Source organism: Melozone crissalis, unplaced genomic scaffold (assembly GCF_028551555.1).
Source record: "Melozone crissalis strain CALT ecotype California unplaced genomic scaffold, PUWL_Pcris_2 ptg000059l_1, whole genome shotgun sequence".
Taxonomy (NCBI): Eukaryota; Metazoa; Chordata; class Aves; order Passeriformes; family Passerellidae; genus Melozone; species Melozone crissalis.
In genome coordinates this window covers 1179457-1199114 of record NW_026535837.1, presented here as the reverse complement: position 1 = coordinate 1199114, position 19658 = coordinate 1179457, and the positions used below count along the sequence as shown (strand labels likewise).

Here is a 19658-nt window from a genome sequence, read left to right as displayed (position 1 = left end):
TTACAAAACAGCCCAAACTTTGTCCTGATCCTGAAGGAGGGGAGAAGCTGAGAGCAGCATTTTGCAACTGTAAAGGTCAGCACCAGTTTAAAGAGCTGATCCTCTTTGGCCCTTTCAGCACCAGGCCAAAAGTCAGAGCAGGATGAGCCAAATGGCCTCAGTGCCTTCCTAGAATGGCACAGAAAGCGAAAATTTGGGCAAATCTGAGCAGCATCACCAACATACCCCTGGGCACTGTACTCCAGGTCCTGAGGGGCTTTCTACTGAAATTTGTAGAGCATAGAACAGCATCCCTGTGATGAAGAAACATCAGCCAGGTTCATTTGTTTTGGTACCTGTTGGAACACAGATTTCAGTCTTTCAATCATTTGGAGACTGATCAAAAATAATTTTAAAAAAGAAAATGTCCCACACTTTTCATTTTTAGCTGTAAATTAGAATTTATATTATTTGGTCTTTTAAAGCTTCTTTGTGTGTGTGTATTCTTGCTGATTCTTTTCTATTTCTCTCTCTGTATATCACCCAGCTGAGAAGGAGATGTTCTGTTTTCTTTTACAAGAAAACAGTTCAAGACCACAATTTTGCTTTTCTAAGAAAAATAAAAAAAAAATAATGGTTTTTGGAATTTGGGGCAAGTCCAAATTTTACTACTCCTCATTGGGAAATACAGATTCTGACCGAAATACTTGTGGGAAATAGTAAAGCTAAGAAGATTTTCAGAAAGTGGAAAGTGTTTTAGTGTAGAAAGTGTTTTAAGTGTTCAGACATGAATAGTTATGAAATACAAATAACAGAAAAAACTGCAATTTACTTACTGCAACTTCCCAAAACCTTTTTTTATTTCTGTTGTTCCCCGATGAATGCCAGCAACAGAATTGTTCTGGTACCTTTTGGTGATGAGCTGTGAAAATCATAGCAGACATGGCATCATTCAGAAAATTAAAGAGTACTTTTATTTCTTCAGCCTGCACCATATCAGTTCTTTGCAGACCTTGTTACTGTTAAGGTTTGTGTTAACTTATGTTAATACTTGTTATCTTATAGCAATAACTTACATTGTCACAATTTGTGGTCTGACTTGGGTGATTCACTTTACACATGTTTTTCCTTTTACTACCTGCTCAGTAAATGGAAACTAGGATATATATTTAGTGTGGCAGATGCTGTTATGGTGCTAAATATTCCAGGATCAGCATGGTGAGACTGGGCAGATTGGAGGTTTATTTTGCAAGGTTGTTCAAGTGGGTTTTTATCCCCCGAAGACTTTAGTGGTACAGTAGAAATACCAGTGGTAGAAAATACAGATGTGGTCTGCCCCTCACCCCATTCATGAGGCTCTCTCCAAAATTTGGGTTAGATTCTTGTGTTACTCTTACAGTAGCTCTGTGCTGATTCTGATGGAACTGTACTAATTCACAGCAGCTGAGAATGTGACTCATACCCTTAGTCTTTATCCCATGAGCCTGTTAAAGCAGAGAACATGCTTTGAGAATAGTGTGCTAATGATGGAGATTGTCACATTGCCAGAGGCACTTTTCAAATAGCAGAATTCATTCTTCCTTTTGCTGACATGAGACCTACCTGCTCTTTTCCATCAAACTTCACTCTTTAAAAAGCATAGTGCATTTTTATTGGCACCAATGCATTCCTAAAGCATGCTCCAAAAATGAGTTAGGGGAGCAGAGAAACTGAGAGCTCAGTCAAGGAATGAGATACTCCATTAAATATCTCCAAATGAAGCTATTGATTTTTTTTTCCTCCAGTATTATTATTTTGCCCTGAACTTTTTAACAGAGTGAGCAACCAGGTATCTCCTCTCAGATTCTATTTCTTGGTAATTTGTATGTAGCCTTGCTGGAAAATAGTCCTTGTCTCTGAAGTATTCCGTGTGCATTCCTTGGTGTTTTCTCCTGTGTGCCTGTTGAACCTCATGGCCAAGAGCAATAACTCTTGCACAGCTCTCCCTGCTGATTTGGGTGGGTACATGAGTGAATTCTCTGCTGATAAGAGCTGTGAGGACAGGTCTCTGAGGGTTCTTGGCAGCAAAAGAAGTTATGCTGAGATTTTGGGTAAGAGAAAGAAAGAACAAGAAAGAATGAACAAGAAAGAAAGAAAAGCATGATTGATGTAATTTGGTAATAATCAAGTGACATTCAAAAAGAAAAAAAAGATTTTATATAATTATAATTTCAAAGTTTTAGTAGGAGAGTCATGGAATCAGGGTTGGAAGAGACAAGCAGTAAGCCCAGCACCATCACTGGAACCCCATAACCACCAAACCACATCACCCAGTGCCAGATCCAGGAGCCTCTTAAACACCTCCAGGGATGGTGACTCCACCACCTCCTTGGGCAACCTGTTACAATGCCTGACCACCCTAAAAGTGAATTTTTTTTCTAATATCTAATCTAATCTAATCTCCTTTGCCTCAATTTAAAGCCATTTCCTTTTAAGGCCATGAACCTGCACATCAGAGTTCAGGGAAAGAGCTCCAAGGCAATGAGAAGAGTTGCAAAGTTACTGTTCACAGTGACATGGAGCCACAATTCTTAATTTTCTAGGCACAGTAAATATTGCCAAACATGTTAAGTGATGTGGTGATGTACTGAAATAGCAATGAAATGTTTATTCCTAACACTGCAATTATAAATGTCAGTCTTATTGCATTTTATTTCTGCTGGTCATTCAGCAGGGGCTTGCTGTCATTTTCTTCTCCTCAGCTTTGTGAGACAGGGTCAGACCCTCTTGTCAGGAGAGGGGCTAAACTCTTCCCTCCCTTGGGAAGAAGTGTGCCAAGCTCAGCCTCTCTCAGCTGCCAAAGTCAAATCTTTATTTAAAAAAAAGTTCAGATCTCTCTTAGTAGAGAAAAGTTGTGTTTCTCTTCTCTTTTTCCTAAGTATACAAATATGCCTCATTTTGACTGTCTAGAGTTTTTCATGAGGCATTATAAAGATTTACCATGGGAACTCTGCTGAATTCTCTTCTCTCCATTGGAATCTTGTATTATGTGCCATGGATTCTGCCTTCTAATGTGTGACACACTTGCCTTGACTGATTTTGCTGCTGAATATTCATTGCTAATCATATTGAGGAACTGCTGTTAAAAAAACCCCACAAATTTCAGCTCTGTTTAACATTCTTTCCTTTTGCCCTGATATACCCTGAGGATATTATCTTTATTTTTTGGAGAGAAGTGGCAGTTTTCTTGGGCTGGTTATTGAGATTCAAAATGCTTTTTTTAGGTCCATCTTCCTAGCATCAGACAAATCCTTTCTTTTTTTTCCCCTCTCTTTGTATGCTTTCAAGGGGAACTGCTTTTACAATATTTTAATTGCATTTCTGTGTGACAAAACCTGTTTTGAAAACACAGCAAACACATGATTTATCAGTTAGGAATTCCTGCTACATTGAAATGAATCCTTGCTTACTATGCAGTTGTGCAGTGGTGAGGCTGGTTCAGAGACCAGGATAATTAGGTAATTTTATCTAAACATCCTTGACAGTGGAAGAGTGCATTGGAGCTGCTGTAAAATTTGCTTAGTTCTGTCCATTCTGACTGAGTTTACAGCTCTGCTTCCATGGTGGAAGCTCTGCTCTGTGAATTTGTCTGGTGGTGGATTTTGGTGGAGGTTGTGTTGTGAGTATTTTTGCATGCATGCATTTGAGCTTGTGTCCAAAAGCATGAGCTGTGCATGGCAGTTTGCAGTATTTGCTTCCTTAAAGTGAAGTCTCATTTTTGCAAGGGCATGTGGTCAGAAGTGTTGCTTTAGAAGGTGTTTTGGTTACTACAAGGAAGTCTTCAGTGCCTCTGTTGTTCACTTTTTCTCACACTTGCCGTTTTAACAGGTATTCTTTGTCGGACTGATGGGGAATAGTGATTGTTTTTTCAAACCTATTTCATGAAAATGGTATAAAAAATTGTATAAACCAGATGTAGCAAAGGGAGAGGAGCCAGAACTACTCTCTGCTGGTCACCTGTGAGCTTTGCAATTGCATATATTTGCACATCACTTGTGTATTTAGTGGTAGGACTTCACCAGAAGAAGGAAGTACCTTGAAGTTAACATGTCTAGAAATTACCAATGAATTTTTCTGACTTGGACTGTGCATTTCATTTCTTTTGCAACATTATTTAATATGTTCTTCTCTTTAGTTTTTTGTCTTTCCTATCCCCTTGTGTTACTGTGGTGATCTAGTGTGTGGTTCTTCTCTCACTTTCATTTCATGCATGGTCATCATGTGGAAGGAGGAAATGTTTTGTTGTTATTTGCTGTAATTCAGAATGATCTTCTTTTCTTTCCTAAATCTGTGTCACAGGGTTACCCCTTTCTTTGGCTTAGCTTGATTCTAAGCTTATTCTTAGGACTAGAGTTGAAATTTGAATTTTAAATCCATTCTTTCAGCTGAGTTAGTCCAGGCTGTCACTTCAGCAATCCCCTGCAGATACAGAAGGAAATGAGGTGAATGCAATCCTGCAGATTTGATGGCAAACACAAAAATAAGCTGCAGGATAATTCTGCCAACTAAGGACAAATAATGTGGTTTTTTGTTAACAGCTGGTGCTGCTTGATTTCAGTAAAAGATCATCCAGTGTGTACTAGGAATTCATAAAGTACTTCCTTGTATGAAAAGAGCTATTAGGTATCAGAGCTGAAAAAAATGATTGACTATGTTAATATGGTTTAATTTATACAACATTCATAAAGTGATATGCAATGGCTTTGAGTTACTGCTTAAGCTCTAAAACATAAGTAGGCAGCATGATCATTATTACCTCATTCATTTCCTACTAAATTTAGCATTTCCAGAAGATGAAGGCAGCTGAATGTGGAGAATGGCCACAGTGGCACAGGTTGTAAAGGATGCTGAAGGGGGACAGTTTTTAGAAGTGCAAAGATGCTGCTTCTCTTGACCCAATGAAGGACCCACCAGAATGGGATTTGAGACCACTGAAGTTTTATTTCTCAAAGAAGCAAGTGTAGGTACAGAATGCTTTGAACTTCAGCAGTGAGCAAGTAGATATTGCTGGAACAATCCCATCTCAGGTAATTCATGTTCAAATATGCTTTGCATAGCACATGAATTTTAATGCAGATGGAGCTGCCAACATGCAAACCATGGATCTCTGTTAATTTATGGTGTAAATGATGTGCACAGGAAGGAACCTTTGAGCAGTACTTCAAAACAGGAGCTATGTGTTTAAGGAGAAAATCCTAGGTGTTTTAGACATTTATCAAATGTAAATTAGAAGCAAGGCATTCTCTTTCATTTGCCTTTTAGACTCTTGGGAATTTTAAAGTAGCTTAGGCTAATTTTTATCTTTCTATAAAAACTTGATTCTGAGAAGACATTTTTAACCTCAGTGTTCATTTATGTGCAATTAAAGTGACATCAAAAATCACTAGAAATGCTGATGTGCTCAGTTCAGCAGATTATAAATTTTCTCAAAGGTGTTCTGATTCCATGCTGGGGAAACTTTCAAGTTTTCATATAGAACACAGCTTTCCACTAAAAAGAGAGGACAGCACATATTTTTAGTATTTGGCAGTGAAAATACAGTCCTATGTTTTTTGCTATGAATTTCGTGATAATTTTTCATTTTGGCAATAAAAACTTAACAAAGTCATCTTTCAAGCAGCCAAGTACTTTACCAAAAAGTCACCATTTTGAGATTTAGTTGAATTTGATAAAACTTGAATTTTATTTTGTCTCATCTCTTACAGTTCACATTGCTTGAAGCTTTCTGGACAGGAGCTACATGTTCACGGCACTGGGCTGTGCAAATTGGCAGCAACATCCACAGAATCCACAAATAATAATTGCAAATAAAACCTAGGCACAAAATCACATGTGGTCCAACCTTTTGCCAGCATTAAATCCTTTCTTGCAGCATGTTTCCTGATAATTATATTGTGGAATGTCACACTGGCTTATCCCATATGTTAATTAATTGCTTTGGCTTGCTTATGAATTTTAACAAAACTTCTGAAAGCTGTTTTTTAATCTGCTGTAGTCACTACCCCCATACTGTGCAGAGGTTGTTCAGTGAAAATTCCAAGTGAATGATTACAGTAGCAGAGCTCCAATTATTCTGAGACAGACTCAATCAAAATTGTGAGTTTGTAAGTACATTGTGAGATAGAAAGAGGGAAGTGAGCCATAGAATTTTATCTGTGAAAAACAACAGCTTTCTTATCTTCTCCTTAATATTTTTAGAAATATTTTCCATATATTATTGATTTTGAAAACAACACTTTTGCTTTAATTTCCTTTAAAAAGCTGGAAGATTGAAGCACTATTCATAGTCAGGATTCCTCTGCAAATTACCTTGAAGGTGATTCTGTTGCCAAGCCCTGTTGTACATATCCATAATGCCCCATATTGCCCTGACAGCTTTGTGTGCCATGCATCAGACACTGAGGGGAGGCAGACCTAATGGAGCACCTTGTTAGTGTGTTTATTGCTGTAGAATTGTTTTCCCAGTGTGAGTATTCTCATTTTTTTTGTGTCTACTAAAGCCATAGACTCCTACACCTCACTCCTGACAAATCACACAATTTAAAACTGTACCTATTTGGGAAGATTTACTTTTTCCTGATATATCTGGATACTGTAATGGTGCAAGTTGCTACTTCAGCAATCTGAGTTTCATATTGTACAGCAAGACAACTCCATTGGTACTAAAGCTCTTTGTGTTCAGACACCTGTCAAGGGAATTCTTCCCTTCTCATACCTTACCTGTGTGTGATCACTCTTACAAATTCATTTCACATCACTTTTGGTTTTGAGTTTTATACCTTACTGATGTTTTTGTGGATGTTTCCTCACAAATTTATTGATCACGAAGGTTTCAAAATGATACAAATGACTGTTTTGAAAAAGTTTTTAAAATACTTCCTTCAAAATAAGTAATAGCAAGTATGTTTTCCTCGTGGATTTAAACATTTAGAAGTGTCACAAATAACAAACTGAATGCACACCACTTGTTTCTTTATGATGAACTCAGTGAGACCATGAAGATCAGTGTTCTGCAAGAAACTTCTCCCAGATTATATTGAAAATGTGACACCAAATATGATTTTGAAATACTTTTCATTTAAAATGAAACTCTCTGCAGGGATACAAGGTGATAGTCTTGCACTTAGAGGAGAGCATGAGAGAATAATTTAGTAATAGTTTGAGAAAACTTTATGCATGGGTACTGCTTGGCAGAGTTTGTGAAGATTAAATCTTTTTAATGTCTGTGTTACACTGGGTTCAGTAATATAGAAATATTGAATGTAATTGACTTTTTAATTAGATGACTTGTGTGTATCACAGTTATTCCCACAAATATTTCATGATAACAAGCCCCAAAGTTCTTCACAGTGCCCTGGTCAGTTCTAAAATAGAAATTGATAAATAAAAATATACCAAAAGATTTTGAACATTACAGTTCTTCAGGCTTTGTAGTATTTTTGGTCTTATTGTGGTCAATTTTTGCCACTTTTTTTTTTCCTCAGTGAAAATTTTGTTGTTAGACCTTGTCCAGCTTGTAACTGTGAAGTAATGAATTGATCCTCTGGAATTTGGAGTTCTGGGGTGATAGGTGTACCAAGGTTGATTATTGCACTAAAATATCTTCCATCCTCAACTGAAGCTGCAAAGGACAGAGGAGGCTTTACATTTCTTAAACTTAAGCCAAACCAGAAACAGGAAAATGCTGTGATTTGAGTCAGCAGGGAACATACTTGGGATTCAAATACAAATATAGGAAAACAATAAATCTGTTGAGTGTGTAATACAAGAAAGTCTTTCCTTGTGTTTGTATTGAACAAATACATCAAAGTGCTCTTTAAAGATTACTGATTTAAACAGCAGTGGTAGGTAGGGGACTGTAAGCTTGGTAAGTCTTAGACTTTTTAATTTATTTCAACTACCACTGTTGCTCAAGGAGGTTAATTACAACACATGCTGTAATGGTCAGAACCATAGATCTGCATATTTAATGTTCTGAAGTGAGAAATGATTATGCATTTGACATAATTTTAAAAAAAGTTTTCTTGAAACATTCATGAAAACCTGTGTTAGCCAGTGTGGTGGATTTAAAGATGTAAAATCCATTCATCTATTACAACATAATAAAAAAAGGCACTTTCAATCAGGTTTAATAAATGAAGTCTTGTCTTTGACCTTAGAGACTCAGCAGAAGGTGGAAATAGTCCAGACTGAAAGATGGGAGGATGGCTTTGGGCTGGTGCTGCAGGTCACCACCAGTGAGGGCCATGGGTGGAGATCCTGAGTTCCAGTCAGACCTTGGAATCCAGTATTTACTTGGAATCCAGCTTTTACTTGGAATCCAGTATTTACTTGGAATCCAGCTTTTACTTGGAATCCAGTATTTACTTTCTTCCAGTGAGACATCTTTGAGGAACCTCATAGTAGGGTGACCATCAGGCACCTCAGTGTGGTTGGGCCTTGTTCTTGCAGTGGTTTGCAGCTCCCAGACCTGGAGAGGAGACCTTCAGCCCCTTTTTTTAGTGCTGTGGCTGCAGAGCTGCTTGGCAGTGACAGGCAGAGCCCTGCGCTGCTGTTGGGAGCTCTTGTCTTCACAGACCAGGTGTAATGATTGTTAATTCCTGGCTCATTCAACAGCTGACTTTACCTATTCAGATTTTATTTGGTGGGGACAGCAGAGTGTTAAGATCTCATTTCTGCTGAGTCCTAATTTTCATGAGTTCAGTTAAAAGTATCCCTGTGACTCCTCTCTTGGATATCCAGGATCGTATGGTTCCAAGCTAATTATGTTAATCAGTTCTGTTCTCTCTGGATCCCCTAAATGAATATTACTTCAGCTATTAAAAAGTCATCTTAGGGCAGAATTTAGCTATATTATGTTAATATTGTTCAGTATTTCCCTTTATTATTTGGTGAAGTATGCAGATAAAAACCATGGAGAAATGCAAGTTTAAACAGACTGGGAATGGTTGGAAAAGATTCATTTTTTAAAGAAATAATTAAGGTGTAACAATATTAGATTGGCTTGGCTGGGGAAGGAAGGAAAAGATGCATCATTATAAAGGAAAAAGAGAAGGTACAATAAAATAACAGATTCATAGACATTAATTGATTTTATGTCTGATTCTACCTAATAAAAGAAAATCTCTAAGGCCTCTGCCTAGAAAACACTAAATGGAAATATATTTATTTAAAGTACCTTAAGGGGCTTTGAGAGAGTTTGTGTGCCTGCACTGCCTTTGCTTCAGTCCTTGCAGGGTAGATTTTAATATTTACATGTGTGAGTATAGGGGCATAGCTGATGCCATTTTGTTAATGGAGAGGGAGATCTCCAGGAGCTCCTGCCTGTCCAGTGAGTTACAGAGCAGCCCCAGGCCATTCATTTGCCTTCTGTGCTGTTTGCCAGGTGCTCAGCAGTGTCTGGGGGAATAAAAACAGGGGCTGCCTTAATGTGCTGCTGTGGAATGGCAGTGTAGCAGCTCAAAAAAATAATGAGCAGGACATGAGGGCAGCCTTTTCCTGCTCAGGAGGTTCAGCCGTGCCTTCTCTCTGTACACTGATGATAACTCACAAAATTAGCAGAGAGCCATTCCTTAATAAATCACTAGAACTCATTCTTCCTTTGTGAAAGGTAAGATTTGATTAATCTTTCATGTGGTCAGCTTTCCTGCCGGTGTGAGGAGGAGCTGTCAAGTGGTGCCAGTTCAGCAGAGGAGCTGCTGTGAGTCCACAGGGATGCAGAGCTGGCAGATCCTGGCCTTGCAGGAAAAAGAAAAAGAGTTTGTTGTGTGCCCAGCCAGCTGCTGGTGTGACCTCCTAGGGCTGGAAGAATGAGGCTGCTGTGGGAGGCTCATGGAGGGTGGGCAGGGCCTGCAAATGTCACTGAAGAATTGGAAATTTTAAGTGATGTGAGAAGGCCTAGCAGTCTCTGTGCATCAAACCAAACAAGTGGATTGTATTAAATTGAATTTTTTCTTCCCTTTGCTTTTTTCTTTCCACTTCAAATAAGCTTTCTAGAATTTCTAGGTGGTACTTGGCATACAAAGGGCTTGCTTTCAGCTGATTTAGTTATATGAGGACATGCACAATACTATAATTTTGTTAATATTTACAAATAACACTGACTAGAGGTTGTTTCTAGTGTGTTAGATGTTGATCAAGAGTTTTTTTTTATTATGTTGTTATTCAGCAAGAAAACTTTCAGATATTTGTTAAGTGCTTCTAAATGAACAAATTCTGCTTTTTGCAATGCTGCTCAAAAGCAATAGTGTTGGTTTTAAAATCAGTTTCTGAGCTGTGGACTGGAAAATTTGACTTGTGTGTGGTGTGTGTGTTGGCTTGTGTGTGTTGTTAGACTTGTCTGTGAAGGTGTTGATGGGAGCAGGTTTTTCCATTAGATGAAGTGGTTCAAATGCATTTCTTCATTCTGTATTTCTTTATTCAAATATAACTTCTGAATCTGAAACAGCTTCTTATAAATGCAATGAGATTGAAGTCAAGTGTTTTGCATCAGAGTGTTCTTACACTGACAGCAGCCTTCACCAAGGTCACCCTTGCACAGAGTGCATACAGGTCTCAAACACTGGTGGTGAATATCTTCTCTGTAGAAAGCTATAATGATGTGGGTATGAGGTTTTTTTTCATAATATCAAGACTCAGTAGGAACTTTTAAAAGTATTTCACGTGTTTCCTGTGTTTTAGTCCCTTTTAACCATGGTTGTGTTGGGTGTGTTATTTATCTGCCCTCAGGAGCAGAAGGGAGTTGCTTGTTACAACTGAGCTGCTGTGTTTTCAGAAGCTGCAGGGGAAGGCAGGCTCTCTTGGCATCTAGGTGACCAAGTTGCTTTTGAGAGGAAAAACACAAATTTCTTTGCTAAGAAAAACAGAAGTCAGTGGCCTCAGAATGAAATGAAAGGAATGGAAAGTCTGAAGATTTATCAGGTCAAAGCTTTCAATTCCTAAACTGCCTTTTTAGGCTTAGGATAAGAAGTAAAAAGACTTTAATTTTTAATATTTATTAGGTACCTAGTAACAGAACTAATTTCTTGTTCTTCTACTTCCTGTTTGTTACTTAGAGTGAGATTTGTAGTTTTGAGAAAATGTGAGTTAACTCTCCTAAGCCAAGCAAAGTCTCAGTGCCTTTCCTTGAGCACAGTAGTAAAGGAGGAAACTTTTTTTGTTGGTAAATCAGCTAACAATAGTATGATCAAAAAAAAACAAGAATCATTTGGGTTTCAGGTCAGTAGTACAAAACAGAGTGCTTTTATAGAAGAAAAAAGTTTTCTTAATCTATGCAATGTTTTTCTTAAGTTATGCAACTATTTTGATTTAAAATCCTAGTTCTGTACTTAAAATATTGGTTCTTTACAGTTCAGAGTTCTTGTTCACTTGTTACTACAAACTGCTGGTGTAAGTGCTGACTTGTAAGAACCTATACAGAAATGATTTTGTGCCAAGAACAACCAAGACTAATGTAAACTTTATCTTTGTTTTCAGTCCAGAGGAGCTTCCTGTCCATGATGCAGTGATAGAAAAGGTAAGTCCACTGTCCTCCAGGTTTTACTAGTAAGTAAACATTTACAGATTTACAGCTTTTAAAAATATAAATCATTGTGAAATGAGTTGACGAAGCATTATCGTGATTTGCATTTCCAGAGAAGCTCATTCTAAGTCCCCTAAGAGCTGAGTCCTTGAGGCCACATTAACTCACCCGCAGATCCCTGGGGGCCCCCTTGTTTTTACATTTGCTCCTGTCAGAGAGTGTGAATATTCCTCTCCCATTATGTGAAGGAAATGGAGCTACTCAGGAGCTCACAGCCAGCTCTGCCCTGAAAGAGTGAAAGCTGTGCTCCTGTGCCAGGAGCTGCCTCCAGCTGTGCAGGGGGATGGATGATGTGAGTGAGATGGTGGCACTGCCACCCAGGGGTGTGCTGCTGTCCTGAGGAGCCTGGGCTGCTTTGGGAAATGGTGACAGATATCCTGCTGCCACCATGGTGTGGTGACCTCCCTTGCAATGCTGAGTTGCTGAGCTCTATTGCACATCTGTATTTCAGATGTGCAGCTCCTGTTGGCAGCTGCTGCAGGTCCTGCTCCAAAAATCTTTCTGCTGCTGGAGGGTTCTGGAGAAGTAGTTTGACAGCTGATGTGTTGGAAATGTGGAAAAATAATGGGGAACTGAATTTCTGCTTGTCTGGGCCTAGTTACTGTTGGTATTTCCCCTTGGCCAGTCGGGTCTGTTGTTACCTCCCAGATAAATCAAATCAGAAAACTCTATCAAAGTATTTAAAATTGTAAGTTTAGGTTATCCCTCTTGACTGCACAAATCAGTAGAATACCTGAAGAAAGGATGAATTTATTTATTTCAAGGCAACTCAGCTCTTTAAGTGTTAAGAACAGCAGTGCTTCTGAAAATTAATTATTTTGTGCTTCAATTATATACTGAAGCTAGTAAGAGATGCTTACTGTGAAAGAGTAGAACTTGCAGGTCTCCTTTGTTTCGCCTTGGTTCATGTGTGGTTTTGCATACACAGCCTGAAATAGTTGCCTTTTCTCCTGCCATGTTTCATTACATTTAATAACACAGTGAGTGTATGTATAATTTCATTTCCATCAGAAGGACACAGCAGGGGGGTGAGTCTCTGAGCAGAAATATTAGGCAGCTTGCAGCTACTGTGCTAGATGTGTTTTGAATTCTGATTCACTGTGGCTTTGTAGTTAGCCTTAAATTATTTGAGGGAAATAGTGTCTTGGTTTTCTGTCCCAAATTCTGTTTGTACTGTCTCTAAGTGTCAGCACAGAAACTGGATTTATGGAGTCAGTGTTAAATTACAAGTCTAGTGTGTTTTAATAATCATCCAGTGATGCTCCCGCACTAGACTGGTTACACTCCTGATGGTATCCTGACCTCTGCTGGTCTGAGCTTTATCTGGCTCCTGTCACAATCTGCAGTTTTCAAGATACCATCCATAAGGATTACTGTGTTATGTTAATGCAGCTAAGATTAAAAGCTTTCTGCACAATGCCTTTTGAAGTCACTCAGCAGAACTATTTATGCTTTCCTCTTGCCTTGTGAATTTTAAAAAAATATTCCTAACTCAAGTTTTGATGTAATTGGCAACTTATGTAAAAGGTTGGTATCCTTGTGAATTTGGAATCTGTTCTACAGGCACAAAAAAACCTCTTAGGCTGGGATTTCTCTGTGTGTGTCTTTTTGGTCATAATACCTTTACTCTGCATTAACAATGATAATTACTCATTTTGGTGCTTCATTATTTTGCTGCACATTTGATGCCTTAAATGCATCAAATCATTGTCCTACATCATGAACTACTTAACCTTGGCATGAATAATCCAGCACATCTCAGATAAGACAAGGGGAGGAAAGATTTCTGGAGGAGGAGAGGAGACAGAGAACTGACCTCAGGAAATCTGGAGTCTGGGTCTGACTCTGATTTTGAAGTTCTAAGAAATGTTTTGTAAGTAATTTTCAGTTAGGTTTTGTCATTGTTTACTTGATTATGAATTCTCTGGGGAGCAGTTCAGCAAGTTCTGGTTTTGTGGGAAGTTTCTGCTGAAGTTTTGCTTTAAGCTCAGCCCCTGGCTCATGTGCTCTCCAGGAAGGTGGAGCGCTGCACACTAGAGGGGTGCTTGGCAATTTCATGATTTTTGTGCTTTCACTCGTGCATTGTTTACTGACATGAGAGTAGAAACCAGCTCTGCTTCAATTAGGGATTCTCTTACTCCCAATGGCAAAAATGCTTCAAAGTGTAAACTGTATTCAGAACAGATAAATGGATTGTTTTTCTTTTTTTTTGGTGACAACTACATGGAACCTGTCTGAAAGAGCAGTAGCAGCATCCCTCTGCTCTGCCATGAGCTGCCTCAGATCTGTCTGTGTTTTCAGTGTTGTACCTGTTAGACATAAAAGTGAACATAATTCAGACAGGGAAAGAAATAGCTAAAAGTTTTCAAGAACTGAACACCAAAGTAATTGCTATTTTGACTACAGCAGCATCACTTGAGAATGGGTAAATTGACACAAAGACATAAAAGCTTGAACAAACATACAATTGAATTGAGCTTATGGCTCAAAAGACCAAAAAATCTTGAAAGCAGATCAAACATACAAACAAAAAGACTGTGGAAGCAGATAGGGTTTTATTTTTCTTACCAATTACATGAACAACTTGTTGAGGGCAGAGACCTTTCCTGACTTCCTGTTATTCCTGCAGGAATAAAAACTATGCCTAAAGAACAGCTGCTTTAGGAGATGTTGAAAATGCTGATTCCTTAAAGGGATTGCAGGTGTGAAAGAGAATCAAGAATAGTGTTGTGACATCTTGGAAACAATAGGTTTTCTAGCCTTCCTCTCTAAAAAGTCTTAAAAAACGTCTTTTAAAAAAATATAAAAGGCTTTTATTTGAGATATTTAATTTGAGATATTGCCCAATACAGCCAGAACCTGAACAGGAGTGTGGGCAGTTGATTGCAACATGAGTATTTAGATAATGTTGAAAGAGTAGAGGCACTGCTTTTCCCCATTGCATTTTTATACTTGTGTCAGGCTTACAGAATTTGAATTCAAATAAAAAATAACTTGAAAATCCAAACCAACTTATTTCCACGATATTTTGTGGACCTATCATACATAGTTGGGGTGGACCTAAATTTCATCAAGTTATACTTCTGCTAATGCAAGGCTTTGGGCTCCTGGGTTAAAGAAGTTCAGGAAGTTAAAGAAGCCCATTGTATTGCATTGGGAGCCAAGAAAGAATGCACAAATTCTGATGGGTAAAAGCTAGAAGTAAAATTAGGATTCTGTTGGGACAATAAGTAGTGATTTTCTTTTATATTCCCTCCAACATTTTGGATGCAATTGACTTTATAAATACTTAATGAAAATATTTATAACATTTCAGTATCCTGCAGAGCTTTAAAATTAAACTTTTACATTTTTACCAGATTGAATCGCTAACCATATGAATATCCTTCCTGTCTTTATTAATCCCTGAATTTGAAGTTGGAGGTAGAGGGACTGTCCTTTACAATAAAACTAAATATTATTTTTTTTTTATATTCAACTTCGAAGAGAAAGCAGTAGACACACACATTCATTTTTTTGCTTTAAACTTTCCAGTCTGGATCTTCTGTTCCAAAGCTTTATGAGAGAGTTGAAACAGTCTCATTAAAAACATGTAACAACACACAGCTAACTATTAACTTTGTATTATAATCAGAGATACTTTGCAAAATATAAAACTGGGCTGTAAAAACAAGTGCTTAAAGTCTTATCAGTGGAGGTAACAAAATACAGATTTTTGCTTGTGTGATGCCAAACTGCCTTGAAATTCATGGGCTAAGATGGCTGATTCCAAGTGCTTGTTTGGTTCCCAAATTTCAGAAGCTGATGCAACTCTAGCAATATTTTTATAGACAGAAGGGCACTCTCTAAGGTAGTAGGGCTGTTCTTGCCAGACTACTTAACGTAACTATTTGTTTTGAGAAAATGGGGTTTTGTTTTGATTTGGATTCTCATTCTGTCACCTTGTTACTGAAATTTTCTTGTCAGTAATAAAATTTAAGCTAATAGATCTTCAGAAGAAATCCTTGATGTTAGGTTACAGGGTAATTCAGCTGAAAATGTGCCTGAATTCTTCAGGAGGAGAATTATGGCAAGGATTTCTAGCTTTTAGTATCTAAAAATTAAAGCTTTATTCCCAGTTCTGCTCCCGCACTGTCACTCTTGCATGCATTTGTTTTTGTTCATTTTTAACTGTGTGCCTTTTAAGAAGGGATGGTTTGTGTGATCACTAGCAAACAGAAGCTAATGATGTTTAGGGCAAGTCTGGGAAAGAAGATCCTTTCAGAGACAACTGACTTTTAAGTGGCTTGCAGGAAAAATTATTTCCCTGAAAACTAAGTGTAATGACAAATTGAAGTTTTGTTGGTTTGGGTTTGTTTTTTTTTGTTTTGTTTTGTTTTTTTGTTTTTGTGGGTTTTTTTTGTAACTTGCCAAATATATAAAAAAGAAACTTCTAGAAATCTTGTACTTAACCTCCTCTTATAAAATGCAATTCATTCATAGTGCTGAAAATACCAGTTTCAGTTTCTGCTTGGTTTTTTGTTGGCTGATTTTTTGGATGTTTTAAATGAACTGATGAAATTAACTATCTGTTGTTCTCAGATGACTGAATAAAATATTCATAATGCTCTGTTAAACTTTTTCTTGGTTTTTTTTAAAAAAAACATAGACAACTTTAAATGCATTTGTTTTGGAGATACTAAAAATTTCTAATTCCTTTTCAGCAAAAGAACCTTGAAATTGAAAGAACTACAAAATGGCTTAAGATGCTGAAAAGCTGGGAAAAATACAAGAATACTGAAAAGGTAAAATTCTGCATGCTTTTGTCATTGGCTGTCATTTTGGAAAGAATGCATACCCTGAAATTAGATTGCCTGTGTTTGATATCTGGAAAACAACAAACCACACTGAAAGCATAAACTTTTTTGTTTTTCCAAAATGCAGTAATAATAATAACCCAATAGTAATTACCCAACAGAACTGGTGATCAAATGGAAGGAATTGTGTTCGTGTGTGCAGAATAATCTGTGGACAGAGTGGGTCATGTCAGGTGTGCCATTAGGTGCTAAATACTTTTACTTGATTTAAAAGCTAGGTGGGGACTTCCATGTGGGCAGTTTATTTGCTGCAATTGTGGTCTTGGCCATCTTAAAATTATGGAAGAATTTCAGCTGGAAAAAAATTTGCTGGAGGGGCTGTACTCCCAGCACTGGGCTCTGGGAGGGTTTTCATAGTGGGTCTTGTGGCTGTTTGGTGGATAAAGCACAGAATCCCAGATTCAGGTTCCTTCTACTCTTCAACACAGCTTAAGACTTGTGTTAAGCTGTTTTAACACAAAACAACACAAGCAGACTTTGCATTTTCTGTTGGGGCTTATACCAACTTTCTGTTGGTGTAGCTCAGAATCTAGAAAGTCCATTTCCTTAAAATATGATGTGAAGGCATGAAAAATATTTGCTTGTTCCCAAAGTTTTACTTATAATCCTTTTTGTCCTGCCATTTTCTCTGGGAGGAGAAATTAGGGGTTTTAACTGTTGTGACTTTCTTTTTTTTGTTAATGTAGCAGTGAGAAGATTTTAAGATCCAATATGTTCCCAAGTCAAAGGGACAATAAAACCCTCCATAACAGCTGCTTTATTTGCAAAGAGAATGTTAAATATGACCTTTCAGGTAACCCAATAACCACGTGTCATCTAAGCAGCAGTGGTTGTGCTCTTCAGCCATTGGTGACATCAATGACTTAAATAAATAATCCTCTCTTCACCAGGCATGCAGAAGGTCTGGCAGATCAGCTGAGCAGAAAGAGTTTCAGTTCATGTAACAAATTATAGGCTGAACTATAAATAGGGGCTGGAATAATTCAATATGTTCATAAAGGGATGAACTTCCCTTGAGGCTAGGAAAAAATTTCACTCATTGTGGAACTCTAGTGAAGCACATGAGGTTTAAAAAACAAGGGTGTTTTCCTTATGCTATCTCACCTCTTATGTGGTAAGTGAACCAGAAGATACACAATAAAGAATCAGCTGACTCCTCCTGAGCATCCAGTGGAAAGTCAGGCATTATTTGTCACTGTTCTTTGTGGAAAGCCTGGCCATGTTCTCAGAGCTGTGCAAAACTCACAATTAAAGGCAGTTTTTATCTGGAAGTGTGTTGGAAGAATGCACCAGCTTTCCAAGCTCACATTCTTGAAGCATGGAAGAAGTAGTTGGAGGAACAGTTCCTGAGTCTTGTTTTCTGTCTTTACTTGACTGGATAAAGTGGTTAATGTTAGAGGGAGGAACAAATTGCTAAAGAAAATGAACAGCCTGTGTGTTAGAAGACTCACATCACCTGACACTGCTATGGTTTCTGTGCAGTCAGGCTGCTCCTGAAATGAGTGTTCTTTAGAACCAGCACTGAAGGGAACATTGCAGGAACAACAACAGTAGCAATGTTACAGGATTATAGATTATAATTGGCTTGGTTTTGGAAAATGGCACATTTGAGACATGATTGGGCTCTTAAGTAGGTAGGAAGGGAGACTCAGAGCAAGTGATGCTCCCAGGTATACAGCACATATTGTACAAAATACAGGACTTTGGGTAGTCTGTTTGTGATGAGCCTTCATAATATGCAGCTAAGAGAGCTTTGCCTTGAAGGAATCTGTTCATACTGTACACATACTGTAAATAAATCCATATATCTGATTCCATTATCCCAAACTGTCATATGCTTAATTGCAAACTACAGTTTTCATTCAATACTCTTGCAGAGCTGCCTATAGGCTGCTTTATTTTTTTTCTTTTGTCATAACTTCACAAAGAAAATGAATGAGAAAACATTAACACAGTGGTGAGTGTGTGTGTGCATTTGAGATGCTTCACTTTACATCTTCTCCTGATCTTGACTGCTGAAGGATATATATATATACAAGTATAGATAGATGGATGGATGGATGAAATAGATGAGGCATCTGGAAACTTCACACTGTTTTCCCATTAGAACTCTTGTGCTAAACTTAGTAAAAAAGATGGTATGGGGAATAGAGATTAGGAATGAATGCCCATGAGGAACTGGAAAAGGGTGGAAGAATTGTCATATTGAGAGCAGAAATGTGCCAGGCTGTACCATATTTGGGTAATAGTTGAGAGGTAGTGAAGTGTGATGTAATAAAGTGAGCCCATGTACAGCTCCATAACAGTGTAGAGTCACAGAATCATGGAATGGCCTGGGGTGGAAGGAACCTTATTGATCATTGAGTTCCAGCCCCCTGCCATGGGCAGGACCACCTTCCTCAGAGCCCCATCCAACCTGGCCTTGGAACCTTGCTGGGATGGGGCAGCCACAGCTTCTCTGGGAACCTGTGCCATGGTCTCCCCACCCTCACAGGGAAGAACTTCCTTATGAGGCAGGTTTTCTTGTCGCCTGTATGTCTTTGGCCAAATTTGATCTCACCAGGGCTTCAGTTCTCTAACTGATCCTTGACTGCTTGGACAATCTCTCTGTGTTCCTCCAAGCTGCCTGTCCTTGCTTCTTCCCCATAAGCTTCCTTTTTCTGTTTGAGATTGTCCAGGCACTCCTGTTCATTCATAAAGGCCTCCTGGTGCTTTTGTCTGACTTGCTCTCTGTGTATAAAACTCCTTGATTCCTGTGTGGTTATTTAGGCATCTCTTTCAGTGGAGTTGTCATGGTTCTAACAGATACCACTCTGAAGTGTGTGACTGCCCTTGTGTCTCTGCTTGATTGATATTTGTCAAAATAAAGCTTTCATCTCCCCATCAGTCATTTCTTATGCAGGAAGTGTCACAGAGCAGCAAAGTTTGTGTTTCAGCATGGTCCTTCTCTGTTTGTGCTTTTATTTCCTATTTGTATTCTACTGCTTAGTAGTTCAGGGTACAATCAACCACCCACAGATAGTAAATCCTTCCTGGCTTAGTATGATCATAACTTTCAGGAAAGATTAAATAAAACTGTTATATGTTGTATTCCCATTTGAGTATTTCCACCAAAGTATTTCTGTCTTTCCCTGTCTGCCTTCATCTATCTGTGATTGAAGTTGCCTAAATTGAAGGGGAAAGGAAGAAGAGAAACAATCAGG

The 19658-nt window shown here is 38.2% G+C and overlaps 1 protein-coding gene across 1 annotated transcript in view; it reads left to right on the top strand.

Annotated features, from left to right (window-relative positions):
• Positions 1 to 19658, top strand: part of USP6NL (USP6 N-terminal like) — a 90147-nt gene that overhangs the window by 38504 nt on the left and 31985 nt on the right. Inside the window, exons 4-5 of the mRNA XM_054287549.1 lie at positions 11494 to 11533; positions 16303 to 16383. Coding sequence (XP_054143524.1) covers positions 11494 to 11533; positions 16303 to 16383 — 121 coding nt within the window. The remainder of the gene's footprint in view (positions 1 to 11493; positions 11534 to 16302; positions 16384 to 19658) is intronic.